The 21740-nt window shown below is 40.6% G+C and overlaps 2 protein-coding genes across 3 annotated transcripts; one reads left to right on the top strand and one right to left on the bottom strand.

Moving 5' to 3' along the window:
* The first annotated feature begins 2337 nt into the window (after positions 1–2337).
* On the top strand, positions 2338–5522 carry LOC109476836. Its single transcript, XM_019777855.1, has 2 exons — positions 2338–2599; positions 3325–5522. Exon 2 carries the CDS (start codon positions 3333–3335, stop codon positions 4872–4874), a length of 1542 nt encoding a protein of 513 aa, XP_019633414.1. The 5' UTR covers positions 2338–2599; positions 3325–3332; the 3' UTR covers positions 4875–5522.
* A 2432-nt stretch (positions 5523–7954) lies between these two features.
* LOC109476835 lies at positions 7955–19082 on the bottom strand. 2 transcript variants are annotated; one of them, XM_019777853.1, is made up of 14 exons: positions 18957–19082; positions 18668–18761; positions 18314–18352; positions 17617–17685; positions 17210–17380; positions 15677–15809; positions 15351–15505; positions 14738–14872; positions 14135–14215; positions 13782–13853; positions 13331–13390; positions 10323–10364; positions 9187–9369; positions 7955–8747 (listed from the first exon to the last, which is right to left on the bottom strand). In XM_019777853.1, the coding sequence occupies exons 2-14, from the start codon at positions 18750–18752 to the stop codon at positions 8125–8127; spliced, it is 1848 nt and encodes a 615-aa protein (XP_019633412.1). In that variant the 5' UTR covers positions 18753–18761; positions 18957–19082; the 3' UTR covers positions 7955–8124. The 2 variants fall into 2 exon arrangements, with proteins under 2 accessions (XP_019633412.1, XP_019633413.1); XM_019777854.1 differs by lacking the exon at positions 18957–19082 and having other exon boundaries at positions 18668–18835.
* Positions 19083–21740: the final 2658 nt, after the last annotated feature.

A 21740-nucleotide genomic window follows, 5' to 3' on the forward strand; every position in this document is an offset into this window, starting at 1 on the left:
CATGCAAACGTAAAAGAAATAAATGTGCGGCGGAAGCGAAAATATATCCAAACAGGGAAGGATGAAAAAATCCAGTGAAACTAAAAGAATGAAAGTATATACATGTATATATATATATGAACCTCAATCGGGAAATAGTTTCACATGTTTTTTCAAATGATAAAATCAAACATATCATACATTAAAAGACAAGAAAGTTAGGGCAATTCATGAAACATGAAAGTTACTTTCTCGTCGCGAGCGCGGAGAGAGAAGAATAATAAACCGCGCGGAGAGAGAAGAATAAACCGCGCGGAGAGAGAAGAATAAAAAATATCTTGGGCGCGTAGTAAAGAAAAACTTGGAGAGAGGAAATATCTTGGGCGCGAAGAAAGAAAGAAATGGAGAGAGGAAAAATCTTGGGCGCGAAGAAAGAAAAACATGGAGAGAGGAAATAAATAAATATCTTTGGCGCGAAGAAAGAAAAACATGGAGAGAGGAAAATGACCACATAAATTTGCTTTGAGACGGGACAGACACGTTATTACCTCGGGGAAGGAGATATCCTTCCGCGTAGAGGTTATGTTATCAGCGGCTATTTTATGTACGCAGCTGTTTCTCGCGTGCGGGAGGTCGGTTTATATTCAGATTCGGTATAAGTTGTGCTGTTAGTTTGTAGATGGTGCACGTTTTTTTGCTTTTATAGTATTTGTAGTATTTGTAGTTTCGGGCCGCGAAAATGATGTGTTTAGACCGGCGATGGACACCCCTGTAATGGTCAGAATGGCCGCGAACCTTTTCTAGGGCGTATAGTAACGTCCACGTAATATTTTAGGGGTGTCTCGTATCGCTTTTTGTATGCTAGCGGTCGCCCCGAGCGTCTACTAGGGTGTACACACTTCCGGGTTGAACGAACGTAAAAAGTTCTTTTAATTGTGCATATTTTCACTAAATAAATGTGGACGTGTGTGTGGCTATGCAAACTTCTGTTCACCGAGTGCTGAGAAAGGAACCCGTTACTTTGGTACTGTTGCCTTTGCAACCGTGCAAAACAGCGTGCAAACAAAGAAAAGTTAGTTTCCGTGCGCGCTGTTACGGGAGTGTGGTCATGATCTTCCCATATATGCAAATATACTTCAGAGATATATGCAAGATTTATGCATATATGAAAAAATGTGCACACATTACTAACATTAAACCCACACAACTTGTAAACCCTTGTGTAAAAGACAGACGCGAGTAGTAGAAACAAAAAGAAACCCCTGGTCCCGGGCCGGGGTTCGAACCCACGACTTGTCGAGCACCAGCTTAAAATTCCGACGCTCAAATCGCTCGGCTAATAGGTCTAGATCCAGGTCTGGAATGCTAAATCTAACACATTACATTTAATACAATCAACTACACATAAGAAATAACATAAATATAAGAAATACACTAAACTACCCGGAGGTATAAAATCTCAGATTTTCCTTGTTCCTCCTTGTTTTACTGCGTCTGAGGAACGAAATCTGCGTGCTCTTTTATATGTAGCCATACAAGAAGTAGGGTTTCCTGCAAACCTTTATTTAATCTTGAAACTTTATATTCCTCATTTTTCAAGAGTTCTAGGTGAGAGAAGGTCAGGACTATGATCTTGACAAAACATAGCTATTCAGTAACGTGATTCAGTCCATAGTCCCTCGTTGCATAATATTTTTGAATGGTATTATTTTTGGCGGTGCCGTTCGTTCTTTTAATCTTCCCTCATTATTTTCTCTCTCATTACATATTTTATATCTCCCATCTTTATATAGTCTCACATACCACTGTATTTTCTTTCTATGTTGTTTGTAACTGCAATTAGCCCTCGGGCAAGTATTTGCAATAAACTTTCATATTTTCTTTCTCATTACATATTTCATATCTCCCATCTTTATTTTCTCTCTCATTACATATTTTATATCTCCTATCTTTATTTTCTCTCTCAATACATATTTTATATCTCCCATCTTTATTTTCTCCCGTTGCTTTTGTTTTATATTTCGCGGTTTGCGATTTATTTCCTCTCCCGCTGGCTGGCTGGGTGGGGGCGAGAGAAAATCCTGGGCGAGGGAGAAAATAAACCGCATGCAAACGCGAGAGAATATGTAAGCCGACGCGCAAGAGAAAATAAATGATTTGCATGCAAACGCAAGATTTATTTGCATGCAAACGCAAGAAACGAAAGCCCCCTCCCCCTTTACAGTAAGTGACAACCGGATAATCGCGGCATCATTGTTGTTGTCTGTCAAAAGAAATCATCTTGTGTTGAATGTGCTATATAACGTGTATGCAAATAACGGTACAGTGCAAATTACTGTGACACCTGGGGATGGAATGGAACAGGCCGATTCGGGGTCAGAGGTCAATAGAACTACATGTACAGCATCAGAGGTATTTTCATTCGACATCCATGCGTACGTTGCGGTGTGACTGACTTGAGTCGGGACTGACTGCTTGGCCTACCTGGCCTTCGCCTGACCTTCACGTCCACAAGTGCTCGGAGCGGCTCACAGTGGAATTTGACTCTATAGCTATACTCTAACCGGAAACGCCACGTGTCACTGTCACTGAGTCTTCCTTACCGATCGCAGGGGTTCAGGTAAGAGTTTCCTATTTACATGTGCCACATAACCGTACGGGCGACTGTTCTACGAGACGTCTTGAGCTCTAATTAAGCTGAATGAATTTTTGTTCAAAGCTCACTGTTTGTTGGCGCAAAATAAACAAAGGGATGCTAACCCTCGCCCCCCTCCCACTACAGCCGACCACAACCGGAAAAATAGACGTAAAACAGGGACAACAACAACAACATGCAGTGTATGCTCATGAGTACTTGTGCGATGTTTGGATTACATAATATTAATAATAGAAAACAAGCAGTAAGTTTTATGTATTTACCTGTTTTTTGTTTTTCAAGTTAGTTATTCAGCTTGCAAGTTTGTTTGGATTGGTGCGCTCTCGCCGCCTTTGCGGGTATATAACCAAAACTGATGGCAGGTGAATAAAACTAGGCCATTACAAATTATAACAATATAAATTAACTAGAGAACGACATTGGAAAGCACATTTCACAGAGACAGTTCCTGTTGCCCACCACTGTTGTATAGCTTGCATAATTTACATAATGAGACAAAATTAACAACAAAACCTAACAAAGCTTTAAATATTTCTTGGAGGTATGATGTTTGTCAGTGCCAGGATGTGAGTAGGTTCACTTTTTGTTTTCCTTCATCACCTTATGCTGGTGAAAATGCAAATACAGGACGTCTGTCAATAACAAATGCTATATGACGTGTACTACATATCCGCGATCGCTCCCTACAGGTCCACTCATGGCGTTAAGAGATCAGACAGGAACAACTGCAGGAACAACTGCAAGAACAACTTTGCCAAGCAGGGGAGAGATGACGGCCTTTTTAGATGTCATAAACGACCTCATTACAGAATGTACCGCAAAGCAATCTACGCAGAGCAGTCATGAAATCGCCTACATCCAAAGCAGACTTGAATCTGCAATTAGAAATGTTGCTGTGATCGCTTCCAGTGTATCTGCTGCCATGCGTGATACTTGGAGTCCACATTTGGAACAAGTATTTGCAGCCTGTGAGCTTCTGCAAAATGATTTAGAGCAAATGTATGTATTTTACTCTAAGAAAGGAGAGGAGGTGGACTCCTATCGATACAGAGTTTCAGAGGAGTACAGCGGGGGCAGACCAAGAAAGCATATCACGGTACAACAGATTGAATATCTCCGTGAACTTGGATTCACTTGGTTGAAAATAGCTGAGCTATTAGGCGTCTCCTTTAGTACCATAAAGAGGCGACAGCAAGAGTTTTCATGTAGAGAAAGAAGCAAGTATTCAGATGTCACGGATGAGGACCTGGACAGAACAATTATTGGTCTGAAAAGAGTTTTGCCAAATCATGGCGAAAATTACCTTTGGGGTCTACTAAAGTCTCTGGGAATATTTGTACCCAGGCAAAGGCTTCGCGACTCAATTCATCGAGTGGACCCCATAAACACTGCCCTGCGCTGGTTTTTAACCACATGTCGCAGATCATATTATGTGCCCTCTCCGAATGCCCTATGGCACATCGACAGCCACATGAAACTCATAAGATGGGGGTTTGTCTTTCATGGAGGCATTGATGGTTACTCAAGAACAATTGTGTATCTGGAATGCAGCAACAACAACAAGTCTGCCACAGTTTACAACGCGTTTCGTGCGGCAGTTGCCAAGTGGGGTGTGCCAGCTCGGGTACGGTCAGACTATGGCATGGAAAACACCAAAGTGGCACTGTACATGCTGATAAAGCGAGGCGTGGAAAAGAATCCCTTCTTGACGGGAAAATCAACCCACAACCAGAGAATCGAGCGTCTGTGGCGAGAAGTGCACCGCTGCATAGTAGAGGTCTGGCGCTCATTTTTCCACTACATGGAATTCGAGGGAATGCTTGACCCCTCCAATCCCCTACACTTGTTCTGTCTGCACTTTGTGTTCTGTCCAAGAATAAACATGACAGTCAATGCATTTGTCGAAGGCTTCAATGCCCACAAACTCAGAACAGCCAACAACTTGTCGCCACAGCAATTGTGGGTGGAAGGTACGTTGAAACTGTGGAACTCAGGTAGATCAGCCATAAAGAACATTCTTGAGGCGCCAGTTGATCCCCAGACCTACGGCGTTGACTGGGAGGGGCCTGTTCCGGAACTGCAGGACAACAACATTGATGTCCCAAGCGGTCTGGATGTGTCTGAAGAGCAACAAAGAATCCTGCAAGCACACATTAATCCTTTGGACTTTGTTGACATTTATGATACCTTACAATATGTACAGGCTCTACGCATCATGGCCCATATGATGCAAGGATGATTGGCACCAGGTGCTTCAATATGAGGGGGGGGGGCAACTTAGTACTTGAAATGAATGACTGTCTGAATGAACAGTTCTGAACATTACAAGATAATTTAATTTAAGTGTATATAGATATATGATTATTTTGAATACCATGAACCTGGCTTATGTCTTATAAACATTTTAGGCCAAAGTGCAAACTAGTATTTACCTCCAAGGAAGATAAAGACAGTTTGTGTGCTGTTTTAGGGGGGACTAGCAGTGCTGCATGTTTTGTAACTTAAGACAGTTGTCACAATGACTTATTTGTATTATGAAGCATGGCTGAATATCTGTTTTTTTCCCATACTTTTGTGTATATTAGACATCCAGGGACTTCATTGATATAAAAAGAGTTGAATCTTTACCTCTGGATAATTTATTATAAACAGATGTTTCGGGGGTCCATCTAACCCTCTTCATTTTTAATGTTTATTGTACAGCTAGTCATGTTTTTTCCTTTGTAAATATTTACTTTAATTTGATACAAAGTGCCTTATTGTGACCTAGCCAGGAAGCAAATAGAGATCTTTGCGGCAATTTTAATGGTACAATACATGTACTATTAAGGCCACACCAATTTAATTTGTTGGTTCTCGGATTTTTTCAGGAAAAATATGAAGCGACAGGGCGAAAAAAAAATAAAAACAGATCTAGGCATCCTATTATAGCCCCAAATGCTACGATAGGAGGTATGAATTCAACAAGAAAGGCTGGTTCAAAATTAAAAAAATGAATTTTGAACTTCTAATGATACCACTGCATTGAGAGATGGAATAACTGTAACGACTAGGAAGAAAAGGACTGTTTTCAACTGTTCAGGGCAAAATATGAGCATTTTGCAGTTGATTGTGAATTTTTTTTTTTTGCAAATCAGGAAAAAATGAAGAGGCGAATCCGAGAACCAACAAATTAAATCGGTGTGGCCTAATCAGTATACAACAGGATTGTGTTGTCAGTTTTTCATTCAGCTTGATAGGCCTATATGATAATCATGCCATTGCCCGCCTTTTCCACTATATACAGTATTCGTCTTAAAACATAAAAGCCAGCTCTATAAACATGAATCATAAAGAACAGTGTTTGTGAGCTTTGCATTATATGACACTTCAGAGGCAAATTGAAAACTTTTCGTATGTGCAACTTTCTAATAACATAGGGGTCGTCCCAGTAGTAGTTATCTGTCTGTCCTTACTTGTTTCTTGAATAAATGGCTTGGGGTACATTATACTTTGTCGTTTTACATCATTAAGGTACTGCATAGTTATGGCCAGGCAAAAAGATTTATCCTGCCACCAAAGGGGTTTTGATGTTTGAAAAGTCTTTTCAAGTGAAGGAAGAAGCTTCCTGTTTTCCTAAAAGATAAATTTCCTTCTCAAACATACAGAGTTGATTTCAAATATCAATTTTTTGAATTTGTTTTGTGTGTTTGAAATGTGACAAGTAATTATTGCCACACGAAAAAGCAGCTGATGGCACATTAATCAGAGCCCATTAAGCAGTGTTACAGAGGTTTTTGACTGTATGGAAGAAAGCTCAACTAAATAGAAAGCCAAATTGCAACAAACAAACAAACCTAAAATGATATCAAAGGCAAGCTGAATCCAACCTCTGCTTGGATGGTGACTCTTGTAATTAAATGTGTCCAGGCTCTGCAGACAGTTAAAGAATTACTCCGAGTTGTTTGTTTTTTTAAGCCTGTAAATTCTCTTTAATACCATTTATAATCATGTCTGCACAGGAAAGCGCAGTTCTGTACAAAAGGAGGCAGAGGGAGTTTACATGGGTGGGAGGAAGCAACTATTCAAACATCATTGATGGTGTGCCTGGCACAAGGTCTACATGCATGTATCTGTACAGTCACATATGCCATTCTGTTTCCCTCCCTGTACAAAGTTACAAAACTCTGAAATGCTAAAATCTACTCAAATGGGGAGTGTTTAGCTAGGACAACAAATAACAGGTACAAAATTTCTATCGGATGCAAAAGGCAAAAAGGTTGTTTTTCTTCCTATCCAACAAGGCTGAACCTGTTGTTGTCTAACGGGGGGAATTTGTGAGTAAGTACATCGGTGGTTGAAAACAGGTTGTTGTGATCCAATCATGATTTCATGTCACTAAAAAGTTGTATATAATCTGTATATAATTTAAAGCGAGGTACACATGTATATGATTGTTATAGAACTTCCAGATTACCGGTATTCTTGTCTACATTTGTAAATCAAACTTCAAAGCGTTTTTGTCTCAAATCAAAGCTCAGTCCGCATTCTTGAAGTGTCTTTCGGGAAAATCATTGTTGTTTATTGACATACATTGTATCTTGCCAACCTGGAACATGTGACATTCGATAAAATGCACATTCAAGCATAACTGTCTCAGTATATACTTCATATATTCTACAGCTCTATTAAATGAGAGATTAAACAAAACTTTACTTGCATACCTTTCAGCCTGGAAAACTCAATTTCTATGTCTTCTTTACTCCTGATATTCATTGAACAGCAAGCCTCTATTCTACAAACTTGTAATGCAGATTCTTTGTACAATGTTATTGTATCACTTGTAAGTTGTACCGCAAGTACAATGTCATGTATAAACAGGTCCACTTGGACCAACACTGAAACATAAGTTTTTGTATTATACTTATTGAAATCCTAACACTTGTCCAAAAATGTGAAGGCACTAAGACCTGATAGAAATACTATACTATTTTAGCTTATACTAAAGCCTGTCAGCATTGTCTTGCATTATGGGCACCACGAAGTGTCCATGGCACCTAGTCAGATGATGGAGAATGGTGATCCCATTATTGCCTGATCTTCACAGGGTAGAAAATATCGTTTGGCCTGTGTCGCAGACATGGTGCCTATTGTGCTACAGATTTTTTTAGCGTCTAGGCATGCCAGCCATTGCGCGTGTCACCGTGCATCGATTTTCATTGGGGTGCACCTTGGATGTGCCACAGGAAAATCACAGCGCGGCGCCACACGCAGTTGCAGGTTTGTCTACATGCTAAAAAGTTGTAGCACAACATGCGCCATGCGTGCGACAAAGGCCAAACGATATTTTCTACCCTGTGTAGATCAGCACGTTAAAAACATGACTTCAATGTTGGGGAGTGTGACCAGCAAAAAAAACCCTAAAATATAAAGTGGAATGTGATTTTGGGAATGACGCACTCATGGGAGCAGAGATGTATCTGCTGCTCCCCCAATGATGTGAGGGTGATCTATCTACCACTCAGGAAGGTCCGGAGGGATTCATCCAGATCTTCCTGAGTGATAGTTTTACACCCATCAACATCATTGGGGTAGCAGCGAGCATACATGTTCTTCTCTGCCCCCACGACTGCCTGTCTGGCCAATCTGCCATTCATCTCCGAACGCTGTTTTTTTGTGGTTGTCTTTTTGATTGTTTCGGGTAGGTCCTGGTCTGCCTTGGGGGACAGCCTCAGTCCCATGTTGGCGATTTCAAACCTCATGATCTCAGCCAGCTCCCCAACACTGAAGTCATGGAAGTGGAATCTGTAGGCTACCCGGGACTTCATCCCTGGATTGACTTCCAGGAATGAAGCCATCTCCTCCGGGTAGCCTGCAAATATCATGATGGGGTCACCATCCTCCATCACACTCATCAGCTCCTCCAAGGCTTCTTTGCCAACATCCTTGGAGGAGCTGGTGTCTGCCTGTGCTAGTCGGTACGCTTCATCTACCACCATTACGCCACCCCGGCTCTGGTCAATCTTGTTCCGGGTGACCTCTGTTGTTTGCCCGATGTATTTGGACACGAGGTCCCCCCTCTGTACGATTGTTGGCACAGGCTTGGAAATGACCTGTAGCTTGTGAAGGAATCCTGTATTGAAAAAATGATAAAGATAAATGACATGAGAAACTGATCATGACAAGCACCACTGTACTGTATAGTCTTGAAGACACATCACAAATGGTCTAGTGCAGGTGTTTTACTAACAGATTATCTTATTGAGGGATCAAGTGCAATAATGGTAACAAAAATGTGCAAATCACAAGATAAAATATAGCCAAATGTCTTTGAGCAATAAGAGCACTCCATGTATTGGATATTTCTCCATACTGACCGGTGATTTTTGTCAATATTAAGGTGATTATTCGATTTTATCATATATATGACATATGCAGCTGTCGATCAATCAGAAGGCTCCCTTTCCCATGGGTTATCAGGCCATAACTTAAAAAGAACGAGCCTATCCTGAATACATACATGCAGTGTACTTTTTTGGTTTTCAGTGTAATGGGTAAAATAGTTGGCCTACCTGTCACAGCTGTTGCCACTGTTGTTTTCCCAGTGCCTGGGTTCCCAATGAACATCATGTGGAGCCCCTGCTGCCCCACCTGGCGACCGCACAGCCGCTTCATGTATATAGACTTGGCGAATGTCTCCAGCTCGGCCTTGAGGGTCGTTAGGCCAACAAATTTTGACAAGCTTTCCATGAGTTCTGAAATAAATAAACAGATAAAGAGAACATTTTTACTGCAAGTTGCATGTAGGTGTTTACAATAACCATGTATATCTGAGTTAACCAGCAAGTGAATGGATGATCAAGTGTGCCTAATATAAGTTTAACATGGCCCAAAGCACTTGTGCCAAGTTGCAATTCAGAATCAGATGCAAAAGATATAAAAATTAGTACATTAATGACTGCAGAGAAAAAGGATATGAGCCACCAAAACATGATTTTGAGAGCCAGGCAGACTTCACGTACACGACTGATCAGGGAAATAGTGGCAATCTTATAAATTTTGTAGACCTTAAACAATGCATTAGGCCACAGCAAGTAAATTTTATGGATGACATCCTCCGCAGACTCCAAATCTAATGCTAGCGGGCGAAAAAAAAACAAGGCGGGCCGAAAAAAACAAGGTTCCCACAATGTAAAATTTTGACTCAATCATTGTACAAATGGTTTTGATTCAGTGGTAACATCACATATACACAGCCAACATCACATATCACTGCATCAAAGTCAGAAACCAAACATTAAATCAGAGTCTTTTCTTGTCTCCTCTCTTCCTAGTTATCTGCCATCCACGTTCCGGCATGGCAACAGACACCTTTGCCCATTTTCGGCATGGTGACCACTGTCAGAAGGCAACAAAATTTCTTTTTTTTTCTCCAAAATCAGGCGAAAATTAATGCGCGCGCGGATGTCATCCATAAAATTTACTTGCTGTGGCCTTATCTGACATATGGTAAAGGGAACAATCTGCAGGTGTTGGGTGCTTACCAATGTCAATGTATTAATTATAACAACATACTATATGTAAAACCAACAGCAGTATAATCAAAACCTGGATAGTGAGTGAAAGTGTGAGTGAGCTACATATGTACATGCAGTGAGTGAGTGAGTGAAATACATGTTGAGAGCAAAATCTGTAGTATAGTACTGACCATCAACAGCAACAGTGTCGTCTTTCGTCAGGTGCTCTGGCTCTATAACAGAAAGCAACAAATGTGTTAATGAGCATGCAACATGGGGATTGATGGCTACTTCAATACATGTTTTGCTTGAAGGTCTTAAGATCTCTTAAGTCCATGTTAATTCATCACATCTAACACTAAACCTTAAAAACAAATTGGACATGCCCCCAACGATTTTTAGTAATTCTAAAAAGGCCTTTTGTAGATTAGTTGTTCAGCACATATGCAGGCTTTGTTGACAGAAGGGAGAAAAGATTTTGTTTTGAGACTCAATGACCCATATGGCGCCATACTCTAGCAGGTCTCCATAGCCGGTAGAGGGAAAATACTGACTCGTATTTTTGAATAATGGAATAATCATATACATACCAAAAATTTTCCTACCCAGTTATACGATTTATGTCCTACCTGGGACGCGATTACATTCGATACAGGTGTTCCGGCCCGTGTGATAACTATCCGTACGGCCCGAATGTTCTTAACGTGACGGCCCGGGCCTTCCAACTGTTCCATAGAATGATTTGAATGCGTTTCGCCCTAACTAGTACTGCGTGCACCGCTTTTGAAAATTTGAATACAAAATTCAGACATTGGAATTGATGTCGTTGCATTTTTTTTGGTTTAGGGACACCAAGTTTTCGCTCATTTTGCATTGAAAGGCGTGTTTTCTTGGGTGGGCATGACATAAATAAAATACAACACGGTGTATTCCGCATCAACCTCGGTCCCAGCTCTCCCGCGGATCGGATCTCCCTCCAGCAGCGCTAGCCTTTGGGCGATCCGGATCCGACGCACGGTCGGGCTGGAACTTCGGGCGATACGGAATACACTGTGTTGCATTCTATGTATTTTAGCCTTATTAATTAGTATTATTATAAATTATTCCAGTAAGGCCACACCAATTTGACTTGTTGGTTCTCTGATTTAATTTTTGAAAAAAAAAAAAAAAACCATGAAAAATGCTATAAGGAACCATGAAGTCAACATACCGGGCAGGTTTGTAATTCAAACAATGTAACAACTCTGAAGATCTAGAGAACAGACTTAACAGCTGGGGCCAAAATATGAGCATTTGGAAAAGAAGTGGGCAAATTTGTGAACCAACAAATTAGATTGTGGCCTAGGTACATGTAATACCAAGGCTAATGTAACCTATATTAACCAGCAGGTTGCCCACTTGCCCAGGGCAAGTAAAAGTACTGTTCGGGCAAGTGAATATCCCCCTGTACTTGCCCAATTGGGCAAGCAAATTTTTTTAATGGAAGCTTAGTAACTCATACAGTTATTAAGCTGGGTTAATTGTCTGAAACCCAGCAACCCAATGTCCAGCCATGAGGGAATGTGCATGGGTAACAGGAAATGGTCAGTGAGTCGAGGGGTCAGCTTTCCCAGAAAGTAGAAGGAATGAAAGTAATACTGATGACAGGATGCGACTCATAGAATGGGCAGTTCAGTATTGTCAAGGGAGGCGGTACCAGGTACGCCTCCATGATCAAGGAAAGAGATATAAGGGGAAGAAGAGTGAAAGTGAATCACTTGTCCTGAGCCTGAGGCCACCGACACTGTAACAGAGTATCAGTGGTCAGAGATTTCCCCAGTCCCGCCCACCCTAATACTTGTCAATAGGAATTGTTTACTGGCATGTACTGTATTCATAATATTAGTATCAAGTTATGTTATATCCTAGGTGTAGTGAGTTGAGATAGTAAGTGACGAGTCAAGGTGCGTTAAACACCCACTGGACAGAGCATTGGTTTAACCGACCAGCCCGTTATTGGCTAAAACCATTGGCAACCAGGGTAAAACAGGTCGCCTGCTCGCAGTAAGACTCGTGTAGGAAGTAAGAAGGACCTTGCTATTAGATCTAGACTGAATGTATAAGCATAAGCGTCACTGGTGTGGCGTCTTGTACACAGAACTTTTCCAACTGGCATGTCAAGCACACCAGTAGTTTGGATATATTTTGAATTATGTACTCAGGAATTAGAAGCAAGGTCCAACCATTTTTTCAATAAAACTGGGAATGGTTGTATGGGCCATTCAGTGCTACCAGCCTTTGGTTTGAAAGAAACCTTTCCATAAGTAGAGGAGACAGAGAGCTCCACATGTTCACAAGGGTCCCGGATCAGTGTCGCATACCTAATGTCGGGATATTCTCTTGAATGAGAAGGGACTTCCTATGGTGCCCGACTAGCTTGCTATGAGGGTCGCCCGCGGCAGGGCTGATCTGGGGCGTACCCATAACCCTGTGTGATGGGCGGTTACAAGCCTTGGACCTAAGATGGGAAATGCCTTAGGTCGGACCTAGGATGGGAAATGCCCTAGGTCTAGTTATAGATATGGAATGGTTGGATTGGTTTGGATTGTGAGGTGTGTGGGGCGAAATTTGTGCTGGAAGTGAGCACAAAGCCCCCCATCTCACAAATGTAAGCATGTCAAAGAGAGATGGAAATGGGTAGCACTGAAGACCTGGCACCTTGCCCCCGATTTCTGCCACAAAGAAGTGTGTGTTGTCATGTTTGTGTTTGTATGTACTGGGTATAAGTAACTTTAGGATAGAGCTGGGTGAACGATAATTAATGCAAAGTATATCCCCTGCAGTATTTTGACCAAGTTTCAAAGTTTGATGAAATCATGTAGTACATCCAACATTACACAAACTCTCTATATATATATTAGTATAATAATTTCCTTTCTACTAGTAAAATGCATACTTGGGGCAAGTGAAAAATTGGTTCAGGCAAGTGGAAATGACCAGGTAAGACAAGTGGATTTTTGAAAACTTGTCCAACCCTGGGTACTAGTACAATCTGAGCCTTTATGTTTGTGGCCAGGTTGGTGGTCAGAGTTGTTTCCATGTACATGTAGTCATCAGGAATAACTTCTAGGCACACGGAGATTTGTGCATAAATTCCTAACTTCTTAGGGTTACTTAGACAACTTTGTTATTTAGTGGTATGTTTAATGGTCAACATTACCTTTTGCTGCTCGTGTGGACTTGCTTGATTTTGGCAACTTCCCGTCTTTCTGTCCTGCACCTTGATCAATACCAGAAACAAAGTCAGTCATTGAGTCTTCCAACCATTTTTTTTATCAACAGCTTAGAGGGATCATAGCCCCTACTAGGGTTTGAGTTGGCATCAGAAAGGGCAACCTGTAGTGAAAAAAATCTTCCTTCAATTTCAAAAAGACCTACGTTAAAATTGGATTTGAATTAAGAACTGATACATAATTGTCGGGTTGATGTTCATCTATTGTGCATGCACATTAAAATGGCCAGTATGTAAAGCTGCTGGCATAAAAGAATTAAAAAAAGGATGTCAAACAAGGACCATGTTACCTTACAAAAGGGTTGTATGATCAGGTCCTGCTATTAGAAATTACATTGAGTAATGGTAATTGAATTATAGAGTTCCTGTGCCAACTGACCTTTGGGTGGAGGCTGGTCCTTTTTCCTTTTGTAGCTGCGCGTTTTCACCTGATGAGGCGGTGATTGAAGTTCTGAAAGAAAGAACAAGTCTTTGTTATGCACTAATTTTTTCTTGCGGGCCATTAAGACTTGAGATTTTGATGGAGCAAGCATGGTTGTACGGTCGTCTTATTTCTTGTACACTATACAGCAAATGACAGGAAAAGAAAATTCATTTTCACAATGTCCACACTTGGCAGATGTAGGAGACGCTGAAGGTATAAAAGATTTCCAGAATATTCTTATGCCAATCATCATCACAATTAAAAATTTAAGTCACAGCTCTATGTTATGCAAAGGGAATCTAGTTTACCTTCAGTGTTGTACTCATCGTCATCGCTTATAGCAGTGACAGACTGGTTGTCAGATTCACGACGTTCATGCTCAGGCTGATCTGTAAGAAATAAATGCATTTAATTTGCTGTGATAGATTAGTCTTTGTGGCATTTCTTGTACATACAAACCTTGGTTTTTAAAAACTCTGTTCACTTTGACCACTGAAATTGTCAGTGAAAAGGAACAATATTATATTTTCCATCCCATTGAAATGATCAGGCACATTTTCTGCTTATAGCCATTGACCCTGGACAGTATTACCCCGCTGATTGTGAGGTTGGATACAATGAGAAGTGCCAAAAGCATGGTTTTATTGTATAGGTGGCCCTTTTTGCTGAGGTTGTTTCTAATATAGTTCTATAAGCAGCGACTGTAATGCATATATTTACATTTTACTTTTGCAATTATGGCCTGGATTGCATACCTGATTCTCTGAACTACCAGTGTACCACAGAACTGCACAATTGTTGAGGGAGGCATGTAGCTTAATATGACTTAAATGTAGAAACAGATAAGGAATAAAGCCACAACAACTGCTATATATACAGCCCATTGATGCATATCTAAATGTACTATGTACCTTTTGTCCATGCATGGTCTGTAGAAGCTGATAGGTTCTTGATGCTGTATCTACTGCCATTTGGGTCAGGAAGCTCATCTTCAGAGCCCTTCAGGTCATCATCATCATCATCATCATCCACTTCATCTTCTGCACCTGTTACATGGGAAAAAAATGTTTCAATTTAAATGCAAGGGCTGGCCACCCAATGCCGATCTCACAAGGAAAGTGAGACTACAGCGTTTGTCATTAACATTCCACACATCTGCTTGAAGTTAACCGGCAAACCGCCTAATTGTTAATACTATGGCCAATTCCAAAAGTCTAATCAATATAGTTTGGGGTGCTTCCAAAATATTCCAATAACCATAAAAACACTGAGCTTAAGTAATTTTTTAAAAACGTGCATGTTTGGGTATAGATCTGATGTGCCAAATTGCAATTGCATATGTACATGCCGATACAGTAAATCTCATTCATGGGATAACAGTTGAAAAAATGGCCACATAATACCACATTCAGTAGGATGTGTCAACTAGCTAGGCTTTTTCATTTAGGAAGTACATGAGTAAAGCAGTTTAAAAAATATGGATGGTATGTACTATCTTGTGAACAAGGTAAAAGAGAAGCGTACCAAGACAGTAGACCTCTGTCTTCCCCTTATAAAACTGCTTGAAAGTCACGAAGTCGAGGTCATTTGCAGGAATCATGACAAGGTCATTTGCGTAGCCTTTGCCCTCTCTCCTCCCAAACTGCCACTCTCTGAATGGCTTCAACTTCAAGGAAGAACTGAAACAATGAAAAGGAAATGAACTTGTTGTCGTCTTCAACATACAAAAATGATGTGATCATCAAGTACACATTTGTTTGCAGGCCAAAATTGTCATGTTACCGCCATGTCCCAGCCCCTCCCCGTCCGCACACTAAGGTGCACACCAATAACAGGGCTAAACAAATCACCTTGAGCCTGAGAACTCATTGTAAATCTGTCGAAGAGGATTTTCTTGCGGTAAGAATTCGATGAAGCGATGCTCGGCAGTGACGTCTGGATGTGTGGCGGATGTTGGCAGCATGTAAGTTTTCGCAAGCCATCCTGTTGATAGAAATGAATGGAATGTCATTGCAATATTCAAACCTGTATTTATATAGTCAAATCTTTAAAAGTGACCACCTCCATAGATCTACATCAAAATCAAGTCAAACCCAAAGCTGTACTACAAACTTTCACCACATATAACCCAGGCACTCAGCCAGTCACATGTGTATTTTGAGTCAACTTATAAATAATTACCAGTGGACACAAATCAGTGACTTAATTCATTCGTTCATTTAGAAGTTTTGACACATTCCCAACTTGAACCAGAAATTCTCCATACAATATACAATGTATGCAATTTGCATATACCTAGTCGTACATATAAATGCTGTCTATATTTTTTCATATGATAATATGGATTTTACATTTACATTTCACAGCCTGAAGCCTGAATATAAATAATATGCTGTCCATATCCCGTGGTGGCTTGACAGGAGCTGGACAGAGGCTCAAAACACCTTAAAGTTAAAGCATGGCATGTAAGAAACCATATGAAGAAACTTTGCACAAGACTCCTCAACATTGCAGTCTGGGTATGTACATAGGGGAGCCTCAGAGTATTGTGCAAAGCTTGCATGTAGGCCCAGCAATATTTGAAGGTGAAGAATCGGTTGAGAATGGTCGGATTGACACACAAATATAGGTCAGATGTTGGTCTCTTAGCCCATACAACTTATACAAGGTATATGGGTAAGGTACAACAGAGATACATGTAATATAGTACAGTTAACAAGCTTTGAAACATCAAAAACCTGCAAAAAGACATATACATAGACACAATCATTACAGAAATTTCTCCCATGGTCCAAGATACAAAAACTAACTAAATACTGCCTACTTTTCAAGTGCAAACATGTCCCCATGTGTCTTACGAGTAAGCTAAGATGACATTGTTTTCATGCAAACACTAAAAAATGAAACTAAAAAAATGTTTAACAAATGAAATGAATCAGTTTATGTCAATCTGGCAGGAGCTTTAACCAGCCATAGTTTTAAGATGGTTGATGGCTCAACGCCCAAAATATTTTTCAAAAAGCTGCAGCTGTCAAATGGTCATTGACAGCTTGCAGATCCTCATATGCCATCTCTAACCCCTGGCTTTGAGCCACACATGACAGCCATGCCAGGCATTCACTAAGAACCATGTTGTGTCCTCAGTGCAGTAATACTTTTTTTTAACTTCTACCAAACAAAGCCAAAAAGAAAAGTTCAAGGGCAAGTCACATGGACAATTTCTCAGTCTGCAGTAATATCACTAACTCTAATCTAGAGTCTAAAACTGTCTTTAAAAATTTGTTATGGTTAAGCAATCTCAAGAAATTCAGTTTGATCCCTAAATAAAGACAAAGTGTTGATAGAGCTATAAATTATAATCATAATTCACTAAACTAACTTACGTTTGCTTAAATCGATCTTTGGTTGTTTCTTCTTGTGTACTGGCTTGTAGGTGTAGTTGGGTTTACCAGCTCCAGGTACCGGTACTTGGCTGTTCGGCTTGAATAGACTCTGACAAGCCTGTTGTAGGTTCATTGTGCTTCTCTTTGCTGACAGATGGTTCAATCCTGTACCTGTAGACATATTACATAAACATGACTGTTACTGACACATCATGTGTGGAATATCAAAATTTTTATTAAACCAGTAAATACTACAATGTGCTAACATATACATACGATGCATATACATACAATGATATCCTATTTAACTCATATTCTTCTAACTTTTTATTTGATCAATGATAACAATGACAACATTCTCTCATATTAAAACATTCAGAGGATGTAGTTTGTAAAATTGTATTTACCTTGCATACTCGTGCCAGGTACTGCGAACATGTCCGTTGGTATTCCAGTGGAAGTTCCACCTCGGCCTCCTGTGACAAAATGATGTGTGCATTATTGTCAAGTGGTGCACAATGTACGCCGTACGTGGGGTATCATGTAATAGTTCCCACTACTTGCATTAACAAAAAGGAGCAATATGTAGGACATATACTATATACTTATGATTTGATTTATCTATTGGGGGAAAATGCTGCATAAGTTATAGAAATTAAGTGTGAATTGAAGAATGTTATGTAGTGAGCCATTTTATCTTTCAGAGAGTTTTGGTGTCATGTACCTTAATGACCTTATCTGAGACATGAATGTTATTGCAGGACACCAGGACAAACCTGACTGAGTACGAAATAAAAGAGGATTATATTAATAATGACAAATGTCCTGTTTGTAAGCAATTATAAAATAAGTTTGTTGGAGGGGATGTACAATTAGGTCTCCACCAGACTCCTTCACAGGTGGAATAAATCCAACAAAATGGACCTTTTTATTTATTTATATTCACTTTATGGCCGGCCAACTTCCCTGCCCAGCTTGTACATGTAACATGTACATTTACCTTTCAGGCTAATTTCAGCCTGAAAAGGAGTCTGGTGGATGGTTTCTACAACTAATTTCAATGCAACTTAATTTGTATGTATGTACATCAGTTTATTGTCTTACCTGAGGACATTCCTGATGAGAACACATCACCTGCCTCCCCTGAAAAAAGCAGTGGAAGTTTTTAGTTAACACAGAAGTACTATTATAGTAATATTTTTGCTTCTAGAAAACCAACCTCAAGTTCGTGGCAACCCTAAAATATAATGTCAACCAGTTTGTTACTAGTACTTAACTAACCAACATTTAATACTACAACTACATAATATTATGTGACTAGCGGTTACATAATATAAGATCATATAATATGTATGTATTATTATTATTATCATGTATGTATGTTTGAGATTATATTAGATACTATGTTACTAGTACAATGCTAACGTGGTACTGCAGATGGCTTTTGTTAATGAATACCTCCAGCGTCTGTCTTGGTGCCACAGTTGCCGCAAAACTTGACATGGGGACGGATGGGGGTCCCACAGGACGTGCAGAACACCATGTTCCGCACCTATAATATAGAACAGAAAAAAGTTACTGTTAGCTGTGTTACTTTCTTGTCCTGCTAAGTGTCTGTCAAGTGTCAACAAACGCAAATTTACAAATATAACGTACAAAAATCGACGTAACGAATATTTTTCACGACATAGTAAACCACCATTTTTAAAAAGAAACGGGCGTTTTTTTTATTATTGGACATCCTTACTTAAACATCCTGACGAAAACTCCAGATCCATGAGTCGATAGTGATACTCGATTCGACAAATAATCAGTGTCATCATCAGATCCTTGAACAAAAGACTCGTCCATGACATGGATTTCCCCAGGCCGATGGAGGAATACATCCGGGTCACCGACCCGGATGCGAGAATGTCTGGCAATGCCAAAGTAACTGTAGGGGTGACGCGATTAAAATGAGCTAAAGAACTTTAAAACCCTTTCTTGGGTGGAAATTTTGTTGAATCCTTGGCATTTTTGTGCTGGGTTGTACAGTGTAGGGTTTTGAGTGAATGTTTGTGAAAAAAGAAGTTTCTTCATGAAGTTGCCTTGTTATTGGCTTATCTGTTGCCATACACCCCTCCTTCCTGAAGCCTTGGTATCGACCTACATGTAGAATATGGGCACGCGCCGTCCACTTTTTCCCGAAACTTGGCTAACACGTGAAGGTGAGTTTGTGTGACAAAAACTTCGTAAACTAGAGATTTGATGCCCGTTTTTATGTCTGATTTAGCATATGTTTCAATGGAGAATGGTTTCAATCAGGCCTGGGTTTCAATGGTGTCTCCCCTGTAACTACCAAAAAGAAACGGAAAGTTCCGAATCCAAACCGGAAAGAGCCGAAACGAAAACGAAAAGAGACGAAAAGGAACGGAAGGGACGGCGGAAAGGTCCGGAAAGAACCGAGCCGATGTCGATGAGCCGAACGCTCGTGACATGATCGGAAGTGGTTATCACAGCCTGAAGCACTGACTTACTGACTTTGTACTATATATCATTCATCAATTTAGTAGTAGAGGACGTAGAGTAACACTCCGACGGGACGTCAGATAATCTGACGTCCCGTCGGAGTGTTACTCTACGGTCGATATACTCTCCAAACAGGACTCCAAGCAGAGGTCTAGCCTTCTTTTCAGGCGTTCCGGGATTGGTCGTTTTTTAGGGGGGGGGTATTTCCTGATCAAACGTAGATCGCACGCTATAGAAGCTCCGGCTGGCAACCCTACATAGCGTTCCAGGGAGAGCTGGGCGTGTTTTTGGGCTTTTTTCGGGGTTTCTCTTTTGCACTAGATTTTTTTAATCCAAATAGATCTTACGGGACAGAGACCAGTTTATATCCAGTCTGATAGCACGATCAATGCTCAGCTATAAATGTTGGGCCTACACTGAGGTCGACAGCACGGCTTTCATACAGACCCCCTCCCAGCACCAGTAGAGAGTCCAATGGGGCCTTCCATACATACTTTTTTTCGTCTTTCCATTATACATAGCACTAACAATAGACTTTGTATGTGACCAGTGTGACAAGTGATAATTTGAAAACAGACAATTAAAAACATGGGTTTGAAAATTTTTCCACATTCCCCAAACACGTTTGAACAATGAACAAGGATGACCATATGGTGTCAATATGGCCTTACACGTAGGTGCTAGGCCTGGTGCGATGGTGGTCTTTGTAGCCGTAGGAAAACAACAAGGCCATAAAACACATCTTCCCAATGGAAAAATGACCTAGGAATAATAACCCTTGTTTTTTTTCTTTGAAATAAGAGTTTGCCATCTTCTATTATCATGAACGTTAACTCGATCGCTTGGTTCAGTTCAGAGTCCGTTTTCTCTCTAGGTATTAACATTTGGTGACTCGTGATGCTGGGTGTGTTTCTAGGAGAGCACGTCAAAACGGCGCGCACTCTCGATTTGAAGACTCAAAAGGCCGAGGCACTGATTACGCACAGCTGCCTGTTACAGTGTACATATACAAATAAGTGACGAAAAGTGCGGTTTGCAAAGTTTGGGAACTTACCGATTGGTGGATGGCGCTTGAGGAAAAGGTGGCTTCCGAAAGCGCTTGATAAAAAAACGTGGCTCCTGAAGACGCTTGGTAAAAGACAGTTTGAAAAGACGATACAATGAAAACTTGGCTTCGTAGAACTGGTGCGTGCACGCCGGTTGTTTGCCAGAGAAGAAGACCCCCCGCTTGCCGCTGGCTACTTCATGAGTCACGTGACCGAACACATGATGCTAATTCCACGCCCTCATTGGTCCTAAGTTTTTGTGAGCCAGAAGAAATAAATCGCATGCAAACGCAAAAGAAATTGCGAGTGGTAACGCTTAAAAATGTAACTTCCCATCGACTTTTCTTCCTATAAAACACATCAAACGTTTTTCCAACTTGCGTTCATTTCATTCCATTGGATTTTTATCCTTCCCCATTTGGATTTATTTTCTCTTCCGATGCACACTTCTTTTGCGTTTGCATGCGACTTTCTCTTCTCTCCACGCGCGTCGGGAGCGCGGAGAGAGAAGAAATAAACCGCATGCAAACGCGAGAAGAAGTGCTTAACAACAATTATAGAGACCGGCCTGGTTAAATACAACAAACAAAACGTATTTCTTAAAAAAAAAATCAACAGTGGAGGGGGGACTCTTAAAGTTTAACATTGCAACAAAGTGACCCGATGGAAAATAAATACCTGCTAGCATGCATATGCTACGTTATTACGAAATCCCTAAAATCGGTCTTCTACGATACTTGCCTTTGATAATATATATAATAATACTGGTGGTCACCGTTTTTCTAATTTGTTACTATTGTCAGTTGCGCCGTCTACGTTGTTGGAATGAATACACATTCGGCTGTCAGCTCCGGGTGACAAATATCACACCCCACCCAGTCAGTAACCCAGGGGTAACCCAGGGACTGTTGTGAAGTGTTCCATGTATGACAGCGAAAGAAACGTTCTTTTCGATTTTGTGTCAAGCAAATACTCCC

The sequence above is a fragment of the Branchiostoma belcheri genome, unplaced genomic scaffold, assembly GCF_001625305.1.
Source record: "Branchiostoma belcheri isolate BF01 breed outbred unplaced genomic scaffold, Haploidv18h27 scaffold392, whole genome shotgun sequence".
Lineage (NCBI taxonomy): Eukaryota > Metazoa > Chordata > Leptocardii > Amphioxiformes > Branchiostomatidae > Branchiostoma > Branchiostoma belcheri.

Bases quoted from the DNA above. Each gene is read 5' to 3' on its own strand.
- LOC109476836 (XM_019777855.1), top strand. From the start codon at position 3,333: ATGGCGTTAAGAGATCAGACAGGAACAACTGCAGGAACAACTGCAAGA.
- LOC109476835 (XM_019777853.1), bottom strand. From the start codon at position 18,752: ATGGTGTTCTGCACGTCCTGTGGGACCCCCATCCGTCCCCATGTCAAG. The intron at 15,810-17,209 runs GTAAGTTAGTTT...TTCTATCAACAG, and splicing joins AAAGATCGATTTAAGCAAAC to GATGGCTTGCGAAAACTTAC. The intron at 15,506-15,676 runs GTGATTTGTTTA...TCATTGTTTCAG, and splicing joins AATGAGTTCTCAGGCTCAAG to TTCTTCCTTGAAGTTGAAGC.